This window comes from Arvicanthis niloticus, chromosome 13, assembly GCF_011762505.2.
Source record: "Arvicanthis niloticus isolate mArvNil1 chromosome 13, mArvNil1.pat.X, whole genome shotgun sequence".
Lineage (NCBI taxonomy): Eukaryota > Metazoa > Chordata > Mammalia > Rodentia > Muridae > Arvicanthis > Arvicanthis niloticus.
The window spans coordinates 48,528,245-48,546,027 of record NC_047670.1 but is presented as its reverse complement, the minus strand read 5'-3'; the positions used below and the strand labels follow the sequence as shown (position 1 = coordinate 48,546,027).

Below are 17,783 nucleotides of genomic sequence, written 5' to 3'. Positions count from 1 at the left end.
GCCTGACCAGAAAAGAGAACTTCTCTGTGGCCAGACTAGCTGTGACTCTCTGAAGGCATCACTTCCTTCACTCTCTTCTCTCTCTCAAATTCATGTTTTACTTCTAGTATTAATGCTAAGAGTTGTAACATACATCTTTAACATCTCATTGTCTGTGTAGAGTTAATCAGAGTTCATGAAAATGCAGAGGCTGGTTTACCATCACTTCAATCCAGTATGCTCTGTTATTTATCTCTACGTGTTATGTATACATGACCATGAGTATTTGAGCATGTGTCTGTGTGTGCATATATGTGTGTGTGTGTGTGATAGGTGTCACTAGTGCCATACTTTATGATGAATGCTTTATTCACTGAGCCATCACCCCCCCCATTGTTTCTTAAGATAGGTTTTTTTCTAGGTCAGGCAAAGTATCTCAGCCAGTGTAGGAACTTGCCATGCAAGCTTGGAGATCTGAGTTTAATCCTTAGAACCCATGTAAAGGTAGAAGTAGTGGTCTAACTTCACAGAATTGACTTTCAGATAAGTTTCATGGCATACATGCGTACACATACACATAATGTATTTATGTATTATATTAAAAATCTTCTAAGCATGTTTTTCTGTTTCATTTCTCTTGTTTCCTTTGTAGATTTCAGTTACATGTTATTCCAGTTGATTTGATTTGCTTACTCATTGGTGGGTTTTGCTTTTGAAATAAGGCCTAACTCTTTGTCTAAGCTGTCCTTGAACTCACTGTAAGGTCCTGAGCGCAAAGACATCCTCCTGTCTTTTTTAGCCTCCCAGCTGCTGAGATTATAGGCCTGACTCACCAAAGATGGCTAGCCCCAGCAACTCTCCTACTGTGAGTGGTTTCTTCTCCCCTCCTCTCTTCTATTTCTTTTTCTCTTTCAGTTTGTAATTTCTTCAAGTTCCCTGTCATTTATGTCTTACCAATTATTGAGGTTTTTTTATTTCAGATATCTTATTTCAGATATCAGGATGGAATTATCACTTTACTCTTTCTATTCATATTTTCTATTCTTTTAAGATTCTAAACAATATTTCTGTTATATTCTTGAGCTTCTTTGAAATCATTATCTACTAATTCCAACATATGTGAGTTCTCACTAGAGTCCATTTCCTTTATTTTTTTGCAGTTTTTTTTTGGGGGGGGGTGGTTCTCCTTAAAATGGGTCACAGGGATACTCTTTCAAAAGACCCAAGTTCAATGCTCAGCACCCACATGGAGCCACACAACCATCTGTAACTCTAATTCCAATTAATATGACATACCCTTTTAGCCTCCACAGGCATCAGGCACACACATGGTAAGCCGACTTATATGCAGACAAAATACCCATACATGTAAAATAATAGACTAATTTTAATTAGAAAACCAATCTTGAGGTGATTAATACAGCAATCAAACAGCAGAGCCTGTTTCCCTTTGTTTAAGTTGCATCATCAGGGAAGAGACAGTTGCTAGGTACAGCACCACTGGAGCAGTCTGCTTTCACAAGCCCAGCTCAAGCTATAGACTTGTTTCCTTCAAGGACACCCCCGGTTTGTGGAAAGGTCAAGTTCATTCCTTTGTGGTGAGGCAGTGTTTAGTAACTGTAAGAGATCAAGTTTCAGAACTGGTGTTCCCGTGAACTTGCCAGAGCAAGCCCTTCCTCTAGCCTTTTCCTTTGGATTTACTGCTGCTTTCTCTGGGTATTTTCCAGACTGACTTAAATAACTACAGACCCAGACTGAATTTGTATCCAAAGCAAATGTTGTGATACCAACCCTTTGTTTTAGTGATTAGAGTTTAATCTTTTTTTAAAAAAGTTTTTTTTCCCTATATCAAAGTTTTTTATCTTTAAAAATAAATGTTTTATGGTTTCAAAGAGAAGAGTTTGTATCACAGTAACCCATAGTAACCCATAGAATAGATACTACAGAGATGAAATGGGGGCAGACTTAGCACATGTGAGGCCTGGGTTCTATCCCCAGCATCACAATATGGGGAGAAAGGGACATATAAAAGTTCCTTCTGCTCTGTTGGCTTTAAGGCAGGAGGAGTGTGGAACCAACTTGGATTTACTTGTGTGTTCGTCTTTTTTCCAAACTCTTGTTTCTCCATCATGGTGCTCTTCTTGATTGTGAATGATGGAACAGCTGGCTGGGGAGATTAGCTCCCCACACTTGTCTTTTCCTTTTGAATAGCCAAGGAATTTGAACCCCAGACTCCAAGATTGAGTGGCTTTAAAGCATTTATGAAACATCCTTAGCTGGAGACATGGCTTTTTGTCCTGGAAACAAGGGCCTAGCAGACCACTTCATTGTGGATCCAGAGGTAAATTTCTGATTCCTGTGCTTGACTACCAATGCAGTTGTGAGGCCAAAACAGAAAGTCAGAGCAGTTCTCATAGTCTCCATGGCTTTGACAGGGAGTTGACTGCTTTGGTGACTTTTTTCTTCTCAAGTAAAGGAAACAAGAAATAGATTTAATATTAAATAAAATTCTCCCCTTTCAGAACTCCTTTCTTAGTTGTGGTCCACAAATAAGCAGGCATAATTATCATATTTTCTAAATGACAAGTCTCTGCTTTTTTTGTTGTTTTTGTTCTGTCCATTTGTAAATTAACAACTTGTAAGCCTCTATCCGTCATTGCTCATGTACGTTAGACAGCAAAAAGCTTTTCAGTGGAATGTATCACTATTAAAAATATTGTGAGTTTGGGAAAATATGCAGCAGTTTGACCTCCATGACCCTACATGTCCTCCTTTGCTGCTTTGACTCTCAGCAGCTGCAGAGAGTGACTCTGGGGCCCCCATATGTGGGCTAGCCACCCAATGTCAAACAGATCTTTAGAGTTTATTTATATTCTTGGCTTCTCTGAGCAACAAGTTATAGATTCTCAAGAGCATTTGACATTCTATATCTGGTATGAGAGTGAATGTTGAAATGGAAAGAATAGCTTCTCAGTTATCTTTGCACTCTTTGAGATGAAAGTCTGGCATGCTTGATTACTTACTGGAGCCTTACCAGTGTGTTGACCGGAGGGGCTTGATTCATTCCTGAACAATGGAGGAAACTTACACTAAGTGCTTAATTAAGCACTGAAAGGAAGATTCAGGCAGTACATTCAAGGTAATTGGAGAACAGGGCATAACTGTGGACAGAAGAGACTGGTTTGCTGGAGCCTAAGAACATCCTATAACAAGAGAATCTCAGAGCACCTGTTTGAGGTCTCAGCAGATGGATGGCCAGTGATAGGTAACCCATTTCATAGAGCATCTAAAATTGGAACTTTGCATTGATTGAAAGAAAGGGTCTACTTAGCCTTCTTGCTGCCTGTCTATCGGTTTAAGAGATAGAAGAAAGGACTTTTTTTGTTGTTGCTGTTATTTTTTTTTTAATTAACTTTAATTTTATCAGGCATTTCAGGTTTTTGTTTTAATTTTTAAAGTGTCAGCATCTGGTGTTGGTGATAGAGAGCAAGGCTCTGGAGATCTCACCAGAATGTGCTTCTCTCCAGTTTCAAACTGGGCCTCATCCAAGAAAGTGACCTGTCAGCTATTGGTGTCTAACCAGCTGTGATCCCAGGCTAGTGCCCGCTCTACCCAGAAAATGGCACAGGTTCCCACTCATCCCTGTGCATACACACCCTTAGCCTTGGGGCTGCAATATATCTGTGATCTAGGAACCTAAGTCGAACTGCTTATGTTCCCACTGGGGAGCTCATAGAGCCCAGAGAAGCTGTGCTAGCTCTTGCTAAGGTCATGCATGTTCTGTATTTGGCAGTTCCTTCAAAGGTACATGTCAGTGGCTGTGTAGCAGGCCTGTGAAAGTTGATTGCAGACTTAGAGATAGGAGTGTAAGTAAATTTGCCAAGACATGGCTGGTCTTTCATACTTTAAGTTGTAATTTAATTTTGGCTACTGGAGACGTTCCACAATGAGAAGCTGCCATAGTTTTAGCCACTTTAAAAGCTTCTTGAGTTTCAGCGCTCTCTGTGGATAGCCCGTAAAGAGGAGTGGTGCTTAAGATTGAATCAGGACCTTGTACATTTGTAGGCAAGTGCTCTTCTACCAAGCTGCATCCTGTGCTGCTGAGAACAGTTTACATTTTAAGGTAATTTGGTTTGTATGGGTTTTTTCTACTGCTCTTCCTGACTGGTGCAAAAGGAAACTAATCTTCCTTGGAGGAAGGATGGACCTCATAACTGGAACATTTTTTTAAAGAGGCAGTGGGTCTTTTCTTTGAGGAAAACATTCCATTTTTCTTTAAGGAGAAAACCTTCCTTAATATCTGCAGTGACAGCTTGCTGACTCAAGGCCAGCTATGGAATGAATTTTGTCTGTCTGTTCCTGATTCGGGAGGTGTCTGAGAAGAGCAGGCTCCAGCCCTTAGCCGGCAGGAATGTCTTTTTAAACAGTCAGGCAGATTCCCAGATTAGAAGGAGTCTGTGCAGCTGATGTCACTGTTTCCTGAGTAATTCTGGGTGGTTATTTACTCCATCTGGCTGCCAAGGGCCAGAACTGTGAATGAGTTTCATTATTAGAACTCCAGGTTGCAGGCATGGAGGGAAGAACCAATTGCTGCCACAGTTAAGATGAAGATTTCAAAGACCTGAGGCTTACCAAGCCCCAAAGAGGCGGTAGGAAATGGGGTTGGGGGTTGGGGGGAGGCTGGCCACGTTCACTGGGCTGCATTCTGAGGCGTTTACAGGATGGCACACAGCCAGGACTGAGTCGCTGCCCGCGTTGCTGCGGAGGCTGCTGTACAGCCTGGTGGTGGTAAGTGGGGCATTTCCAGTTTAGAGCAGGCAGTGCTTTAGGAGCACCTGTATGTACTACTGCCATTTTTCTTGGGTTTTTTGTTTGTTTGTTTGTTTTTGTTTTTTGTTTTTTATGCAAAAGTTAGTACATGTTTGATTGAGCTAGTGGAGAGATCGCGGCTTCTTGTGAGTTGATAACCATGTGCTGGTGAGTTGGAGTTATGTGGGAGTCTGCTTCCATGCAGTCTGCTGGAGACATGTAGCTGCCTGATATAGAGAGGTGCTTGGAAATCTCTCAGAGTCTTTCTGTTCCGCACAGAATAAACTCCAGTGTGTATACAGTTCATCTCACCTGGCCTTCGTTTCACCAGGGTCTTTTTCTTAACCATCTGCCTTTCTTACCTATGGCTATTATTTAAGTGGACTTACTGGTTGGCACCATGGCCTTTCTAGAATCCTTTTGAGTAAGGCTAGAAACCTGTGTTATATAGGCTCATTTCTCTGTGTCCGTTTTCTACTGGGAGTAACTGCTGTCCCTTTGCTGAATGGGGTGGCTGATTGTCAGTTCCTCTTAACACTGTGTGTTGTTTCTCCAGCACAATCCTGGAGGAAGAGAAGGTGCAGCAAGAAGAACGGATGAGAATGGAGTCCAGAAGACAGGCTACCGTGTCCTGGGACTCTGGAGGGTCTGATGAAGCACCACCCAAGGTAGCTGAGGTCCCTGCCCCAGCTTTGAGGGTCCTCTTGAACTAAGTCTACAGTCTGTGGGAGTAGACACTGTTGTCTGTGTTATGAGCCCCCAAGTCATTGGAGGAGTAGGAAGTGTAACGTAGTCACCCACCTCTCTGTAGACTGCCCAGTGTACTGCTTACCCTGTAGAAGCTGAGGAAGCCAGCGGCTGTGAGAGACCTGATGTGAAACTGCCCTTTTCTCCTCGTGGTGCTCCTAGGAGGTTTAGGTGGGACTTGTCTTTTTCTCTTGTTGGCAAGAGAATTTGAGATCTCCCAAACAGCCAGGGTTAAAACACCAGACTAGGCTACAAGCACTAAGAGTTTGGTGTATTTCAAATAAGCATACTTCTACCACTTATATCCCTTTTGCTTTTGGTTTTGCTGGAGTTTTGTGTGCTGCTTCTGGGTTTGGGCTCATGGCTAGGTGTTGGAGAGGTCACTGCATTTGCTCTCAAGCCTTTGTCATACCTGGTATGACACGGTACCTGGCCTTCTCTTGTTACTTCCAGCTTTTCTCTCTCCTCTAACCAGGGCAGGAAAGCCTCTCCCTTTTACAACAGCTAGACAGTGGTTGTGGATTTAGGACAACTGGTAGCCCTTGTCACTTTGCACACATGGGAAAGTGTTCACATTCTTTTGGGTTTTGGTTGGGATAGACACTCATACACCAACTTGAATAAATAATCCAATTCAGACATTTTTCTGAAAAGAGTTTTTTTTTTTTAAAGTTGTTCCCTGCTAAATGATATACTTGGCTAGCTAAAAAATATAGTTTGACACCACTTTGTTTTCTTTTGAAAAGTAGAAATCTGGTAACACAGGAACCATGTGAGTATTGTACTATGTGTTTTATCATGGTGTCTGAAATCAAATGGTAGTCCCATGTTGAGCTGTGTGGTAGTGATGCAACCTGAAAGTGAGCATAGGTAATGAGTTCCTCAGTCTACCAACCAGGGAGCCTCGTCCACTCAGCCTTCACAGAGCACAGAACCCACATCTGAGGGAGCAACAACAGAGTCCTTCCTTACCTACAGAAAAGGCACCAGCCTTTCATCCCAGGACATATGGGCCTCCATGGGCTATTTACCTTTTGTCTGTGAGGTTTTGTTTTGTTTTAATTTGATACAGGACTTTTAGTCTTTTGCCTCCTGCCTCAGCCTCCCGATTCCTATTTTAGTTCTGTGATAACTACAGAGTAATTCCATATTAAGAGGCAAGACAAATCTCATCACTTATTTCTCAGGCCTGGGATCCAGCAATTCATTTCATCTAAAGCATAGCTGGTGTCAGTTTAATGACAGGGCGCATACCACCCTTACTTACTCTAAACCTCATGTTAAGTACTCCCGCCTCTTGGAGACATTGTTGGAAATGCACTAGATGGCATTTCTCTAAGTTAAGAGTAGCTCTGCCACAGAGCTTACAATGCCAGTGCCTGTGTATCTTTAACTTTTACTTAAAATCTGTTTGTTTTTCAACAGTCTCACTTTTGACAGACTTTTTTAATTAAACTCATGTGTTAGAGGTGGTTTGGTTTGGTTTCTTTGGGTTTTGAGTAGAAAGACTAGCTCATAAATTTTTAACTGTCCTTCTTGTGCATGCTCAGTTTTTACACTAGTGTTTCCAAATTCACATTCTGAGGCATTCTTTAGGATTCTTTTGTGGGCGCCTGCCTCTCCACTCCCTCCCCCCATTAATTTGTTCAAGCATAGACTAGCATATTCCCCCTGATCCAGTGCATTGTACTTTTGTAGGGACACAGCTTCACACACTCACATGATCATTACATAGGCCTGTGAGACCAAAGCTGGGCTCCTAGTCACACCAAGAACTATTTCTCCTTTTCCTTCTTTGACAGTTGCATGAGTGAGCTATTGTCACTTTAGCAAAGTTCAGTCAGTGTCACCAAACTTCACCAGTGAACACTGTATCTCCACCACAACACTCATACAATAAGAAAAACTCACAGTATATGGAAGAATGGCTCTGATGAAGGTGGTGCAGTGTTGAGTGAAAGCCTGTCCAGCATGCACGAGAAAAATATGCTGTTTAGATTGGTGGATTTGGTGGACATTTTCTCAAAAAGTAAATGAAAGCCCTCACTTCAGTGAAAATCATTCCTAAAACTTGAATTTTCAAACAAAAATTCTTGACCATGATAGATTCTGGGTTGAAGGCTGTTTTGGAGGTCTCATGGCAGCATTAACACATGATTGTTAGTTGTTGTGTAATTTCCCGGAACTTGCAAACAGAAATCTGTTCACTTCCAAGAGGGCTGCAAGAGTCCAGTTTGCTAGACCAGGCGATATATTGGTCTTACCCACAGAATACTGGGAGAGGCTGCTTATAGGAGCATGGGTAGCTCCAAAACAGCTGCATCAACTGCCGAGTTCCACACTATTATGATGTAAACTTTAGTTAACTTTCCACACTATATTCTCTAGCACAGCCAGGGATCTGAATTATAGGTATCTGGTACAGGAAGGTACAGGGGATTGAACCCATTATATGAAGGTACATCAACAAGCAGGGCCTCGAGGGGCTCTTGCAAGTAGTCACAGCTGCCCCAATAAAGGTGGCTAATTGCTTGGAAGATGGTGTTTCACAACAGAGGTACATCCTGTCTTCTAGAATGTATTATACTGAGATGGTCTACATACCTTAATGAACTAGTGCTCTTTAGATGGATGGTGGGTTGTGACAAAATCACACATAGGTAAATAGTCCATCTAAGGTAGAAAGTAGAAGCAAGATGTGGCTCTTGCCTACCATCCTACATCCCAGAGCTAACACAGAAGATACCATCCTTGAGGACATATTGATAGAGTTACATATCAAAACCTTATCTCAAAAAAAATTAACAACAAAAATGCAGGCCACAGTCATGAATTTTAATTTAGCACATTGGTGAATAGATTAAGATTTCATACTGGCCCTTGATTTTAAGAAATTTTCATTTGGTGATTGGGATGTAGCATTAGGAAACAGTATTCACAATCGTGCTGAAAAACTTTAAGGGGCAAGGTGCTTTCCTGGCTGGAGATTTATACCTCAGTGTGGTGGGTTTTTTTTAAACAGTCACTATTCCAGAAAGTTAATAACCATGCAAAGCTGTACTTAAGTTAATATGCACGGTAGAGTCGGTCCTGTATCACTTCCCAGAATCACTCCTCAGGCTTCTAATGTGACAGTCATTGTGGTCGTCAGAAAATTTCACTGGGTCCTGCATACCCTTGAGAGAAGACACACTAGCCAGCTTCATACCTCCAGCTTTGATCATCACCTTTTTATCCTTTATTTTCACAAGGGAGATTCAGCCAAAATCCCTTAGCTTATGTATTTTGCTGTATGATGACCCAAGTTGGCCTTGAAGGAGGTAGTAAAGAGATCCTGCTGATCCACTGCACAAGACAGAGACACCACTGAAGAAAGTGGCTCTGTCACTGTCCTATCTCTCCTAGCAGTCAGGAGCACCGGGCGTAAGAAGGGAACCGGTTTAGGCAGAGTCCAGAAGCAGAGCTACCCTAGCATCTTGATCACTTTAAGACTGTGGCTCATGCTGCATAGATAGCTCAGGGGGTTAGAGCACTTGTTGCTTTTGGAAAGGACCAGTGTTTGATTCTCAGCACAACATGGCAGCTCATATCCATCAGTAACTCCAGTCCCAGGGGATCTGATGCCCCTTTCTTACCCTTAAGGACACTAGACACAAACACAGTACACATGCATACATGCAAGCAAAATATCCATACACATAAAATAATCTAAAACTAATGTAAAAGTATGTGTGATGTTTAGTAGAGGTTGTGCCTTGTTCAGGCTAGTGTCTTTCATATTCCTTTTTATTTGGTGAGGTATAAATATATTTGTTAATAGTAGAATTGTGGCAGAAAGATTTAGGATTTCTGCCATTGTCAGTTGTGTGAGCCTTTTTGCAGCACCTGACTTTTCTGAGTCTATTTAAAATGGAGGGTCAGGGTGGTGATATGACTTTACAGCATTGTTGGCAGAATAATTCATTTAGTGTGTACAGAATATACTGCATAAGCTACAAGTATGTTTTCCCATGTGTATTACTTGTCACTCTCATTTAAGCTAGTGGATGCTACTGTGCAGGTATTGTCTCTTCTTGCCTTTAGAAACCTATCCTACACAGTTAATGACTGCATCATCCTTTTAGTTATCACCTTCCTGGGCTATTTGATTCTGTTTACCCTCTCATCACTTGGCAGATATTGCTCTCCCTTTCTAGCTATTATGAGCAGTGGGGCTTTTTTGGGGGTTGGGGGGTGTCTTGAGGGGGGAGGTACAAGACAAGGTTTCTCTGTGTAGATCTGCCTATTTTGCTGAATTATATGGTAACTCTATGTTTCATTTCCTCAGGGATCAGCATTCTGTTCTGCATAGTAGCTGCTCCATTTTATATCCCCAGCAGCAGTATACAGAGCTCATTCCACCAATGCTGGCCTCACTTTTATTTTTGTGTCTTAAATTTCTATCACTCATTGTGGTTTGGAATTGCCCAAAGGTGCCTAGCACCTTTTTCTGCCCAATCTGTATTCTCTTTGGGTCTGCTCATGTTCTCAACCATTAGATCTTGTCATATAGCCTAGGCCAGCCTGGCACTTACCTATGGGAACTCTGTTGCACTGAGAGCCTCTCAGTCTTTGGCTTGGCCTTCTTACTGTGGTATTACCTGTAATACAAAGATTTTTTTTTTATTTTGATACTACAAATTTTGTATTTGAGTTCCCTTTTGTCCTTTGAAATTTTGGTATTGTAGCTAAGAAGACATTGCTCCACTCCAGGTAATTTAAAATGTTAACCCCTATTCCCTCCTAATGTTGTTATAGTTTGACCTTTTACATTTAGGCTATGAGTCATTTTGAGTTAACTGTCAGATAAGTTGTGGAGAAGTGTCAGTTATTGAAGACTCTTTCTTTGCTGAAGTATATCACTTCCTTTGTTCATTCTTTTCAACTAGGCTGTATTAGCAATGTGAGCCATTGGTTTTACAGAATTAGTAGACTCATCCTTACGATATTCTTTTGATTTGTCGACAGCCCAGCAGACCTGGTTATCCTAGCCCAAGGTCCAGTGAAGGATTTTATCCCAGCCCACAGCACATGGTCCAGACCAATCACTACCAGGTATGTGAATTGTCACAGATATACAACATACCACTTGATTCATCAACACTTCTATGGTAGGAAGAACCTTGGATTCATTTCTGTTCTCTGACTTGTCTACTTATTTTGGTGAGTGGAAGCACTGCATCTGTAAGTGAACGAAGATGAGATAGATGCCCTGCAGATGAGTGAGGAGGGTGCTGAGTTTGAAGCAGCTGTCCAAGAGAATATTAGCCAAGGGAAAGACATTCACTAATATTGGACTATAATTCCTGCTAGAAATGCATAGGTGTCATTTTAATGAATGCCAACACCCACACCATGGCCCCATTCTTTAGGAGGCATCTTTGTGTCCTTCCCAGCTAGTCACTGTAGCCTTCGAGGCTATCATCCTTCTGATCCCTATTACCTGGCCAACAGAGGTATATTTGTATTTTTCCTTTTATGGAGTTTGATATAATTGAAGTGGGGTATGTGCTTGAGGGGTCAGTTTTTCCCCATGACAAGGTTTGCTGAGGACATTCCATAGGGTTACTGAGAGTCTTGGGCCAATATAGAAAAAAGTGTTTAGCTATTGCTACTAGGATACCAGGGGAGGAGGTAGACACTGACTAAAAAGCAAAAAACCATATGTCTAGGACACTGTGTATGGGTAAGTTTTGTGCTCTGTATACAGCACATTGTTCCCTACAAACTGATTCTCATGTGGAGCCAAAAAAGATTCCCATCACTAGGAACTGGTTTAGGGCTGATGGTTAGGCCTGTGTTCTGGGAGACATTGCTTCACAAAAAGAATAGGTTCCCCAAGTTCATTTATCTATGTCTAGGCACTGAGAACAAAAAAGGGAAATCTTTCACTCCTTCTGGAAGGTACACAGTTGGGTATGTTCTGTCTCAGCAAAAGGAGCTCTGACCAGGACACAAATCATAGCAGTGAGAGGTGTGTGGTTAGACTAAAGTAGGCAAATTCACTTCTGACTGATGAGAGACCTAGGTCTAGCATACAGCACAGCCACCCTGGAAAACAGCCAGGGCCTACTTACTTGTGGTCAGTGCTTAACTGACCCTGAGGGAGAATTAGACAGTAGCAGCACCTACTTTCTGAGGTAGTGTCAGTAAACCTAGTCACACTCAAGGACAAGTTGTAAAAAAATGTCTGATTCCACTACTTTGGAAGCTCCTGAGGATTATTTAGAAAACTGCTGTAAGTTACACAGAACTTCTTTGTAAAAAAATTCTGAAAGTTTTGTTAATAATGTATTCTTTTTCATTTAAAAAAAAATGGTATAAGGACTGGAGAAATAGCTCAGCATTTAAGAGCACTTCCTATTTTTGTAGAGGACCCAGGTTTGGCTTCCAGCATCCACACCAGGCAGCTCCCAGCTGCTGGTAACTATAGTTTCAGGGAATCCAACTCCCTCTTCTGGCTTCCTTTAATACCTGCATGCAAGTGATGCACATATAGACAAGCAGACACATACATACACATAAATAAAAATATATAAAAATGTACTTGTTTGTTCAACACTTGTATCCAGTACTTGTATCCAGATTTTTCATTAATTAAATACTAGGAGGTCAAGTATTTGTCAATGCCCAGAGACCTAAGTGTACACAAGGCTTTGGTGAAGGATGTATTGATGTTTGGAAATGTAGATTTCACCATGCATTCATCCCCTCTCACTAAGTAACTGGTAACTCAGGTCATGTGATGATGTTCCAAGTCTGCTCCCTGTTCTTTCATTTGAAGAGAACCCATTTCAGGAGGCCCTCTGCTTCCTTCTGACTGGGTTTTGTCACCATGTCCCTCTGAACATTCTGTCTCTCTGCTTTAGTCACCACACTTAGAAATAGAAGACATGGCCTCTCCCACCATTATCAGCCTCTTGTTCACTGGAGAGAAACATTTAGAGTATTGTTACAGTTTTTGTTCTTGTTTGGGAATGAGTTTGTTTGGAATTTTTTGAAATGGCTAGCCTGAACCTCATAATGTACACTCTAGAGATTTGCCTGCCTCTTCTTCCCAAGTGCTTTTAAGATCAAAGGTGTGCATCACCACACATGGCATGTTTGGAATTTTTAGAACAGAATCTCAGTATGTGACCATAATCAAGATGATCACTCACTACATATATCAAGCTAGTCTCAACCTTGTGATCTCCTACCTCTGCCTCACAAGTGTTAGACTTACAGGATATTTGCTACCATAGGCAGCTCTGTTGTTTGATAGGGTTGTGCTTTGTTTTGTTCTTTTATTTGTTAGTTTGTTTGTTTGTTTGTTTGTTTTTTAGATGAGCCCTCACTATGAAAGTTCAGGCTGGCATCAGACTCTTGGCCTCTTGCCATAGATTCCAAGTGCTAGAACTACATACTTACATCACCATGCCTTACAGATATTTCATGGTTGCTGTGGTTCTTGCTGTGGGGGATGGATGGTGTTAAGTTAGGAAAGGAAAAAATCTGGAACTAAACATGAAACAGCTGTACTGTGCTCTTGTTCCCTTTGTATCCAGCAATAGTCACCTGAGTACTTACATGGTATACAAATTCCAAAGTAAAATAACTGTTTATGGGGAGAGAGAGAGAGAGAGAGAGAGAGAGAGAGAGAGAGAGAGAGAGTTAGTGTGTGTGTGTTTCATATGTTTGCTTGTTTCTGTGTATGCAGGTTTGTATGGAGGTGAGAGGACAACTCTTGACTGTTACCTTCAGGAATTCAATCTATCTCATCCTTTCATTGACTTGGAGTTCACCAATTTGCATAGACTGGCTGGCTAGTAAGCCCCAGGGATTCCCATTCCTGGCCTTACAAGTGTGTCATCATGCCCTGCATTTTTATATGTGTTCTGGGAATCAAACTTAGGTCTTCATGCTTGTGAGGCAACTCTCACCAACAGCTAGTATCCCAGCCCCAGAAGTAACTAATTTCTTATCTCCTGGGATATGCTCAGCTTCATTGTCTAATTCAGAAGCCAAAAGCTGCCTTTCCTGAACGTTTAAGAACTCATTTCTGAACTGGAGAGATTGTTGCAGAAGGCTCTAGATCAGTTCCTAGCATCTGTGTCAGGCAACTCACAGCTGCCTGTAGCTCCAACTTCAGGAGACTCTAATGCCTCTGATCTGTGTGGGCATCTGCATTCTTATGTACATACCCAGAGAGAAACAAACACACAACTTTAAATTAATAAAAGTAATTTATTTTTAATCTTTAAAAAAAAAAAAAAAAACAACTCAGCAGTGCAGTAGTGATGCATGCCTTTAGTCCTCGTACTTGAGAGGCAGAGGCAAGAGGCAGGTGGATCTCTGAGTTCTACTCCAGCCTCGTCTACAGAGTGAGTTCCAGGAGAACCAGGGCTATAAAACCTTGGTAGGTGGTGTAGAAGGATGACACTCATTTGTGTGCTTTGCCAGCTACCTGCATTCTTGAGCTCCTGGTTACCTTTCATGTTTATTCCAAGTTCAAAGTTGGCAGCGTTGGCTCTCTGGCCATTTCTCAGTATTCTGCTTCCACCCTGCACTCGAGGACCCCGGTAATTACATTGGACCCACTCAAATGATTTTGTCTCTCCAATTGTGTCCATGATTTAGAGGCACATCTACACAGTCTTTTTTATCAAGTCGGAGAATAGACATGCTTGGAGAATTCGACTTGGATCTGGGGCCCGTTCTACGTACTATGCATGTTTTCCTTAATAGAAGTTGTTTGGTTTTTCAATCTAGCTGTTTTATCAGAAGCTTACATTGCCTCTTGAATCACTCACAGGTCTCTGGCTATCCGGGTTCCCATGGAATCCCAGCCATGGCTGGCAGCATTTACCCAGGTCAGGCATCTCTTCTGGACCAGACAGAATTGTGGAATCACAGACCTCAGGAGATGTCCATGTGGCAGCCCAATGTGGAGGTAAATGGGGTATTCTTGGCTATAGTCAGTTAATGGACAAAGTGTGTTTAAGTCACCTGTTATTTATAATTCTGAGATTGCTTGGTTGTGATTATTTAATTTTAAAATCTAGATACCCCATTTAGCCAGTTATAACAGTTCATACCAAGAATTCCAGATGAGACAGGAAGGTTGTAACTTCCAGGCCAACCTAGGTTACAAAGGCAGGCCTTATCTCAAAAGCACTTTTATCAGAGTAAGCTTGACAGCCTGAGTTGACCCCCAATAAACGCTATGGAAAGAGAAGACCAACTCCTGGAAGTTTTGATCCAACACTCATTCACATATATGGACACACATAGAATAATCATTAATAATAATAATAATAATAATAATAATAATAATAATAATAATAACAACAGAATATAAAAAGCAAAAATTTTAAGATGCCCTATCTACTCAGTCTTTTCTAGTTAGTTTTTTTTTTTAATCCAGGGACTGGGGATTTAACTCTGTAGTAGAGATTTAACTCTGTAGTAGGGAGCTTTCCTAGCATGTGAAATCCCTGGCACAGTCCAAATGAAAAAAGGAATTCCCATGGACATTATCATATCAGACATAATCATGTCTCATTCAGTTTGTTTGAAAAGTAGATCTCTCAGATGAATGTAGTTTGCATACACATAAGGCTAAGAAAAAATATAGACCCAACTAATGTTCTTTGAACTGTGTATATTTATGCAGATTTCCTGGTCAAACTAAGAACCTCATTTATAGTACTATGCTTCTCTAGGGGCTGGAGAGATGGCTCCTTAGTTAAGAGCACTGGCTGTTGTACTAAAGAATCCAGGTTTGATTCTCATCATCTACCTGGTAGCTAACAATTGTAACTTCAGTCCCAGAGGATCTAACTCCCTCTTCTGACTTCCCACAAATGGTATACAGACATACATACAGGGAAAATACTCATTCATATAAAATAAAATAAAATTTAAAAGAATTATTCATAATTGTCTATTTGTATTTTTCCTTGAAGTAAACATGGTGTTGTTGTTGTTGTTGTTATTGTTATTGTTGGGTTTTTTTTGAGATTGATTCCTACCTTGAACTCCTTATGTAGCCAAGGATGACCTTGTACTGATCCTCCTGCTTGTACCTCCTGAGTGTTGGATAGATCTGTACTACCATAACATTCTAGAAAGGGATTCATGCTGCCGGACTTGTTCTTTTAACAACTTAGCTATATCCTCAGTCCGTGTGTGTGTGTGTGTGTGTGTGTGTGTGTGTGTGTGTGTGTGTGTGTATGGAGAGGGAGAGATTTTATTTACTTACTATTTTGGGAGATGGGGGAGATGACACCATGAATATGGAGGTCAGAGGACCACTTTGGAGTTAATTCTCTTCTACTACTTTTACATAGGTTCTAGATTTTGAGCTCAAGTCACCAGATTGGAGGAAAGCTCCTCTATTCACTGAGCCATCTCACTGGCCCCTCTTGTGGTTTTTGTGAAACAGTCTGATGTTGTTCAGACCTTGAATTCCTGTTCTTCTTGCCTTAGCCTCCTAAGGGTTTTGACCTGTGTGCAACCACATGGCTCTTGTTTAACTCATATTTTAGCTTGCTCTTCTTACTAACCAGTTGTTTCCCTGTTTTTACTCTAAGTGCTATTGCATTTTTGTGTGTGTATTAGACTGTTTTTTAGAATGTACACATGAATATTAAACACAGTAAATCTCAGCCTTCAGAGAGGTGGCTGGAGTATGAGAAGACCTACAGCACAGAGTAGGACCATGAGAACAGACCAGGAAACTAAATGTTCTGTTGATAATATCCCTTCCAGGACTCCACAGCTTTGGACCTTCGAGGGATGGGACAGGTGCTTCCCCCTCACCTTATGGAAGAGCGGCTAATCCGACAGCAGCAGGAAATGGAAGAAGACCAACGCTGGCTGGAAAAGGAAGAGCGATTCCTGGTAACCACTTTGCAGAGCACTCAGCCCCATCCAGATCTACCTCATGTACTACTGCAGAACTCCATCCCAAAAGCAAAAGGCTTTCCTTACATCTGGTCCCAAATACTTGCCATAATGGACTATTTGTTGTTTTTGATGATATTTTAGGAATCTGCTTCCCAAATTTTGTAGTGTATTATGGCTCAGATTTCTGTGTTGTTTTGGGTTTTTTTTTTTTTTTTTTTTTTCATTATGTTGTTTACACAGAAGGAACTTCTGTGTTAGTATAGAGGTAAAATATTGCATCTCAGCTTTGTTATAGCCATGTACTCACATGGCTGTGAGTCCTATTCTACCTCCTTCCCCCTGCTTCAGTATCTGACAGATGCATCTGGACCTTGATAAAAATGGTCTTTCAGGAATCTCTTGCTGACCAGAGAGCTCTCTGTCTGATCCTTCTCAAGTGCTGTGCCCTTGGCTCAGTATTGGGGCCTTTGAGACTTTGTCCTTCTGCCCTGCAGCTCTAGGAAAAAATGTGGCTGGAAAGAACCAGGGTCCCTGCTACTTCCATAAATTCTTTCTTAGTCATTTTACCTGGGGAATGCAAACCTGACTCCTCATGCTTTGACTGAGTCATTATTCATCAATCTCACCTGCATTGATTGGTTTTATATCAACTTGACACAGGCTAGAGTTATTTGGGAAGAGGGACTCTCAGTTGAGAAAACTTCTCCATAAAATTTGCCTATAGACAACTGTGTAGTGCATTTTCTTAATAATGATTGATTATTGAGGCAGATAGTCTTGGTTTGTATAAGAAAGCAGGCTAAGCAGTCCATGGGGAACAAATAGCACTCTCCATGGCCTCTACCTCAGGTCCTGTTTCCACAGTTCCTGTCCTGATTCCCTCAGTTCTAGAGCCTGACCCAAGAGTTACAAGCTTTTGGTCATGGTGTTTTACCGTATAAATAGAAACTCTAAGACCACTTAGTGTTGCATTTTGTGCTAAGAGACAAGATACAGAGAAAGCAGGATCCAATTTTGGTCCTAAATTCCTTGAAGTCTATGGCAAGAAGCATTTAAATCAACCAGTGATAGTATTGTAAGGTAGTGGTTTCAAACTGTACTCTACAGACTTCATCAGGTTTTGATTCTAACTTTATTCATTGTGTGTAGCTTTTTTTGAGAAGGGATGTGTCTGCACTGTCTTGACAATTGAACCCATAGTCTCATGCATCCTAGCTAATTGTTCTAATGCTGATCTGTACAGGTTAAAGCACACTCCACCAGTTTGAGTGCAAAGGCTGCTCTCTTTCAACTGAATTGAAAACATTGAAGGTTTTTGT

The 17,783-nt window shown here is 41.3% G+C and overlaps 1 protein-coding gene across 25 annotated transcripts in view; it reads left to right on the top strand.

Moving 5' to 3' along the window:
* Ptk2 (protein tyrosine kinase 2) overlaps positions 1-17,783 on the top strand; it is a 205,413-nt gene that overhangs the window by 164,175 nt on the left and 23,455 nt on the right. For 24 of the 25 annotated variants that reach the window (XM_076911473.1, XM_076911471.1, XM_076911472.1 and 21 more), the window contains 4 exons: positions 5,345-5,456; positions 10,543-10,629; positions 14,369-14,506; positions 16,327-16,458. In XM_076911473.1, the coding sequence (XP_076767588.1) occupies positions 5,345-5,456; positions 10,543-10,629; positions 14,369-14,506; positions 16,327-16,458 (469 nt within the window). Of the gene's footprint in view, positions 1-4,247; positions 4,629-5,344; positions 5,457-10,542; positions 10,630-14,368; positions 14,507-16,326; positions 16,459-17,783 lie in introns of those variants that run through there. The other variant, XM_076911476.1, reaches the window with a different exon arrangement.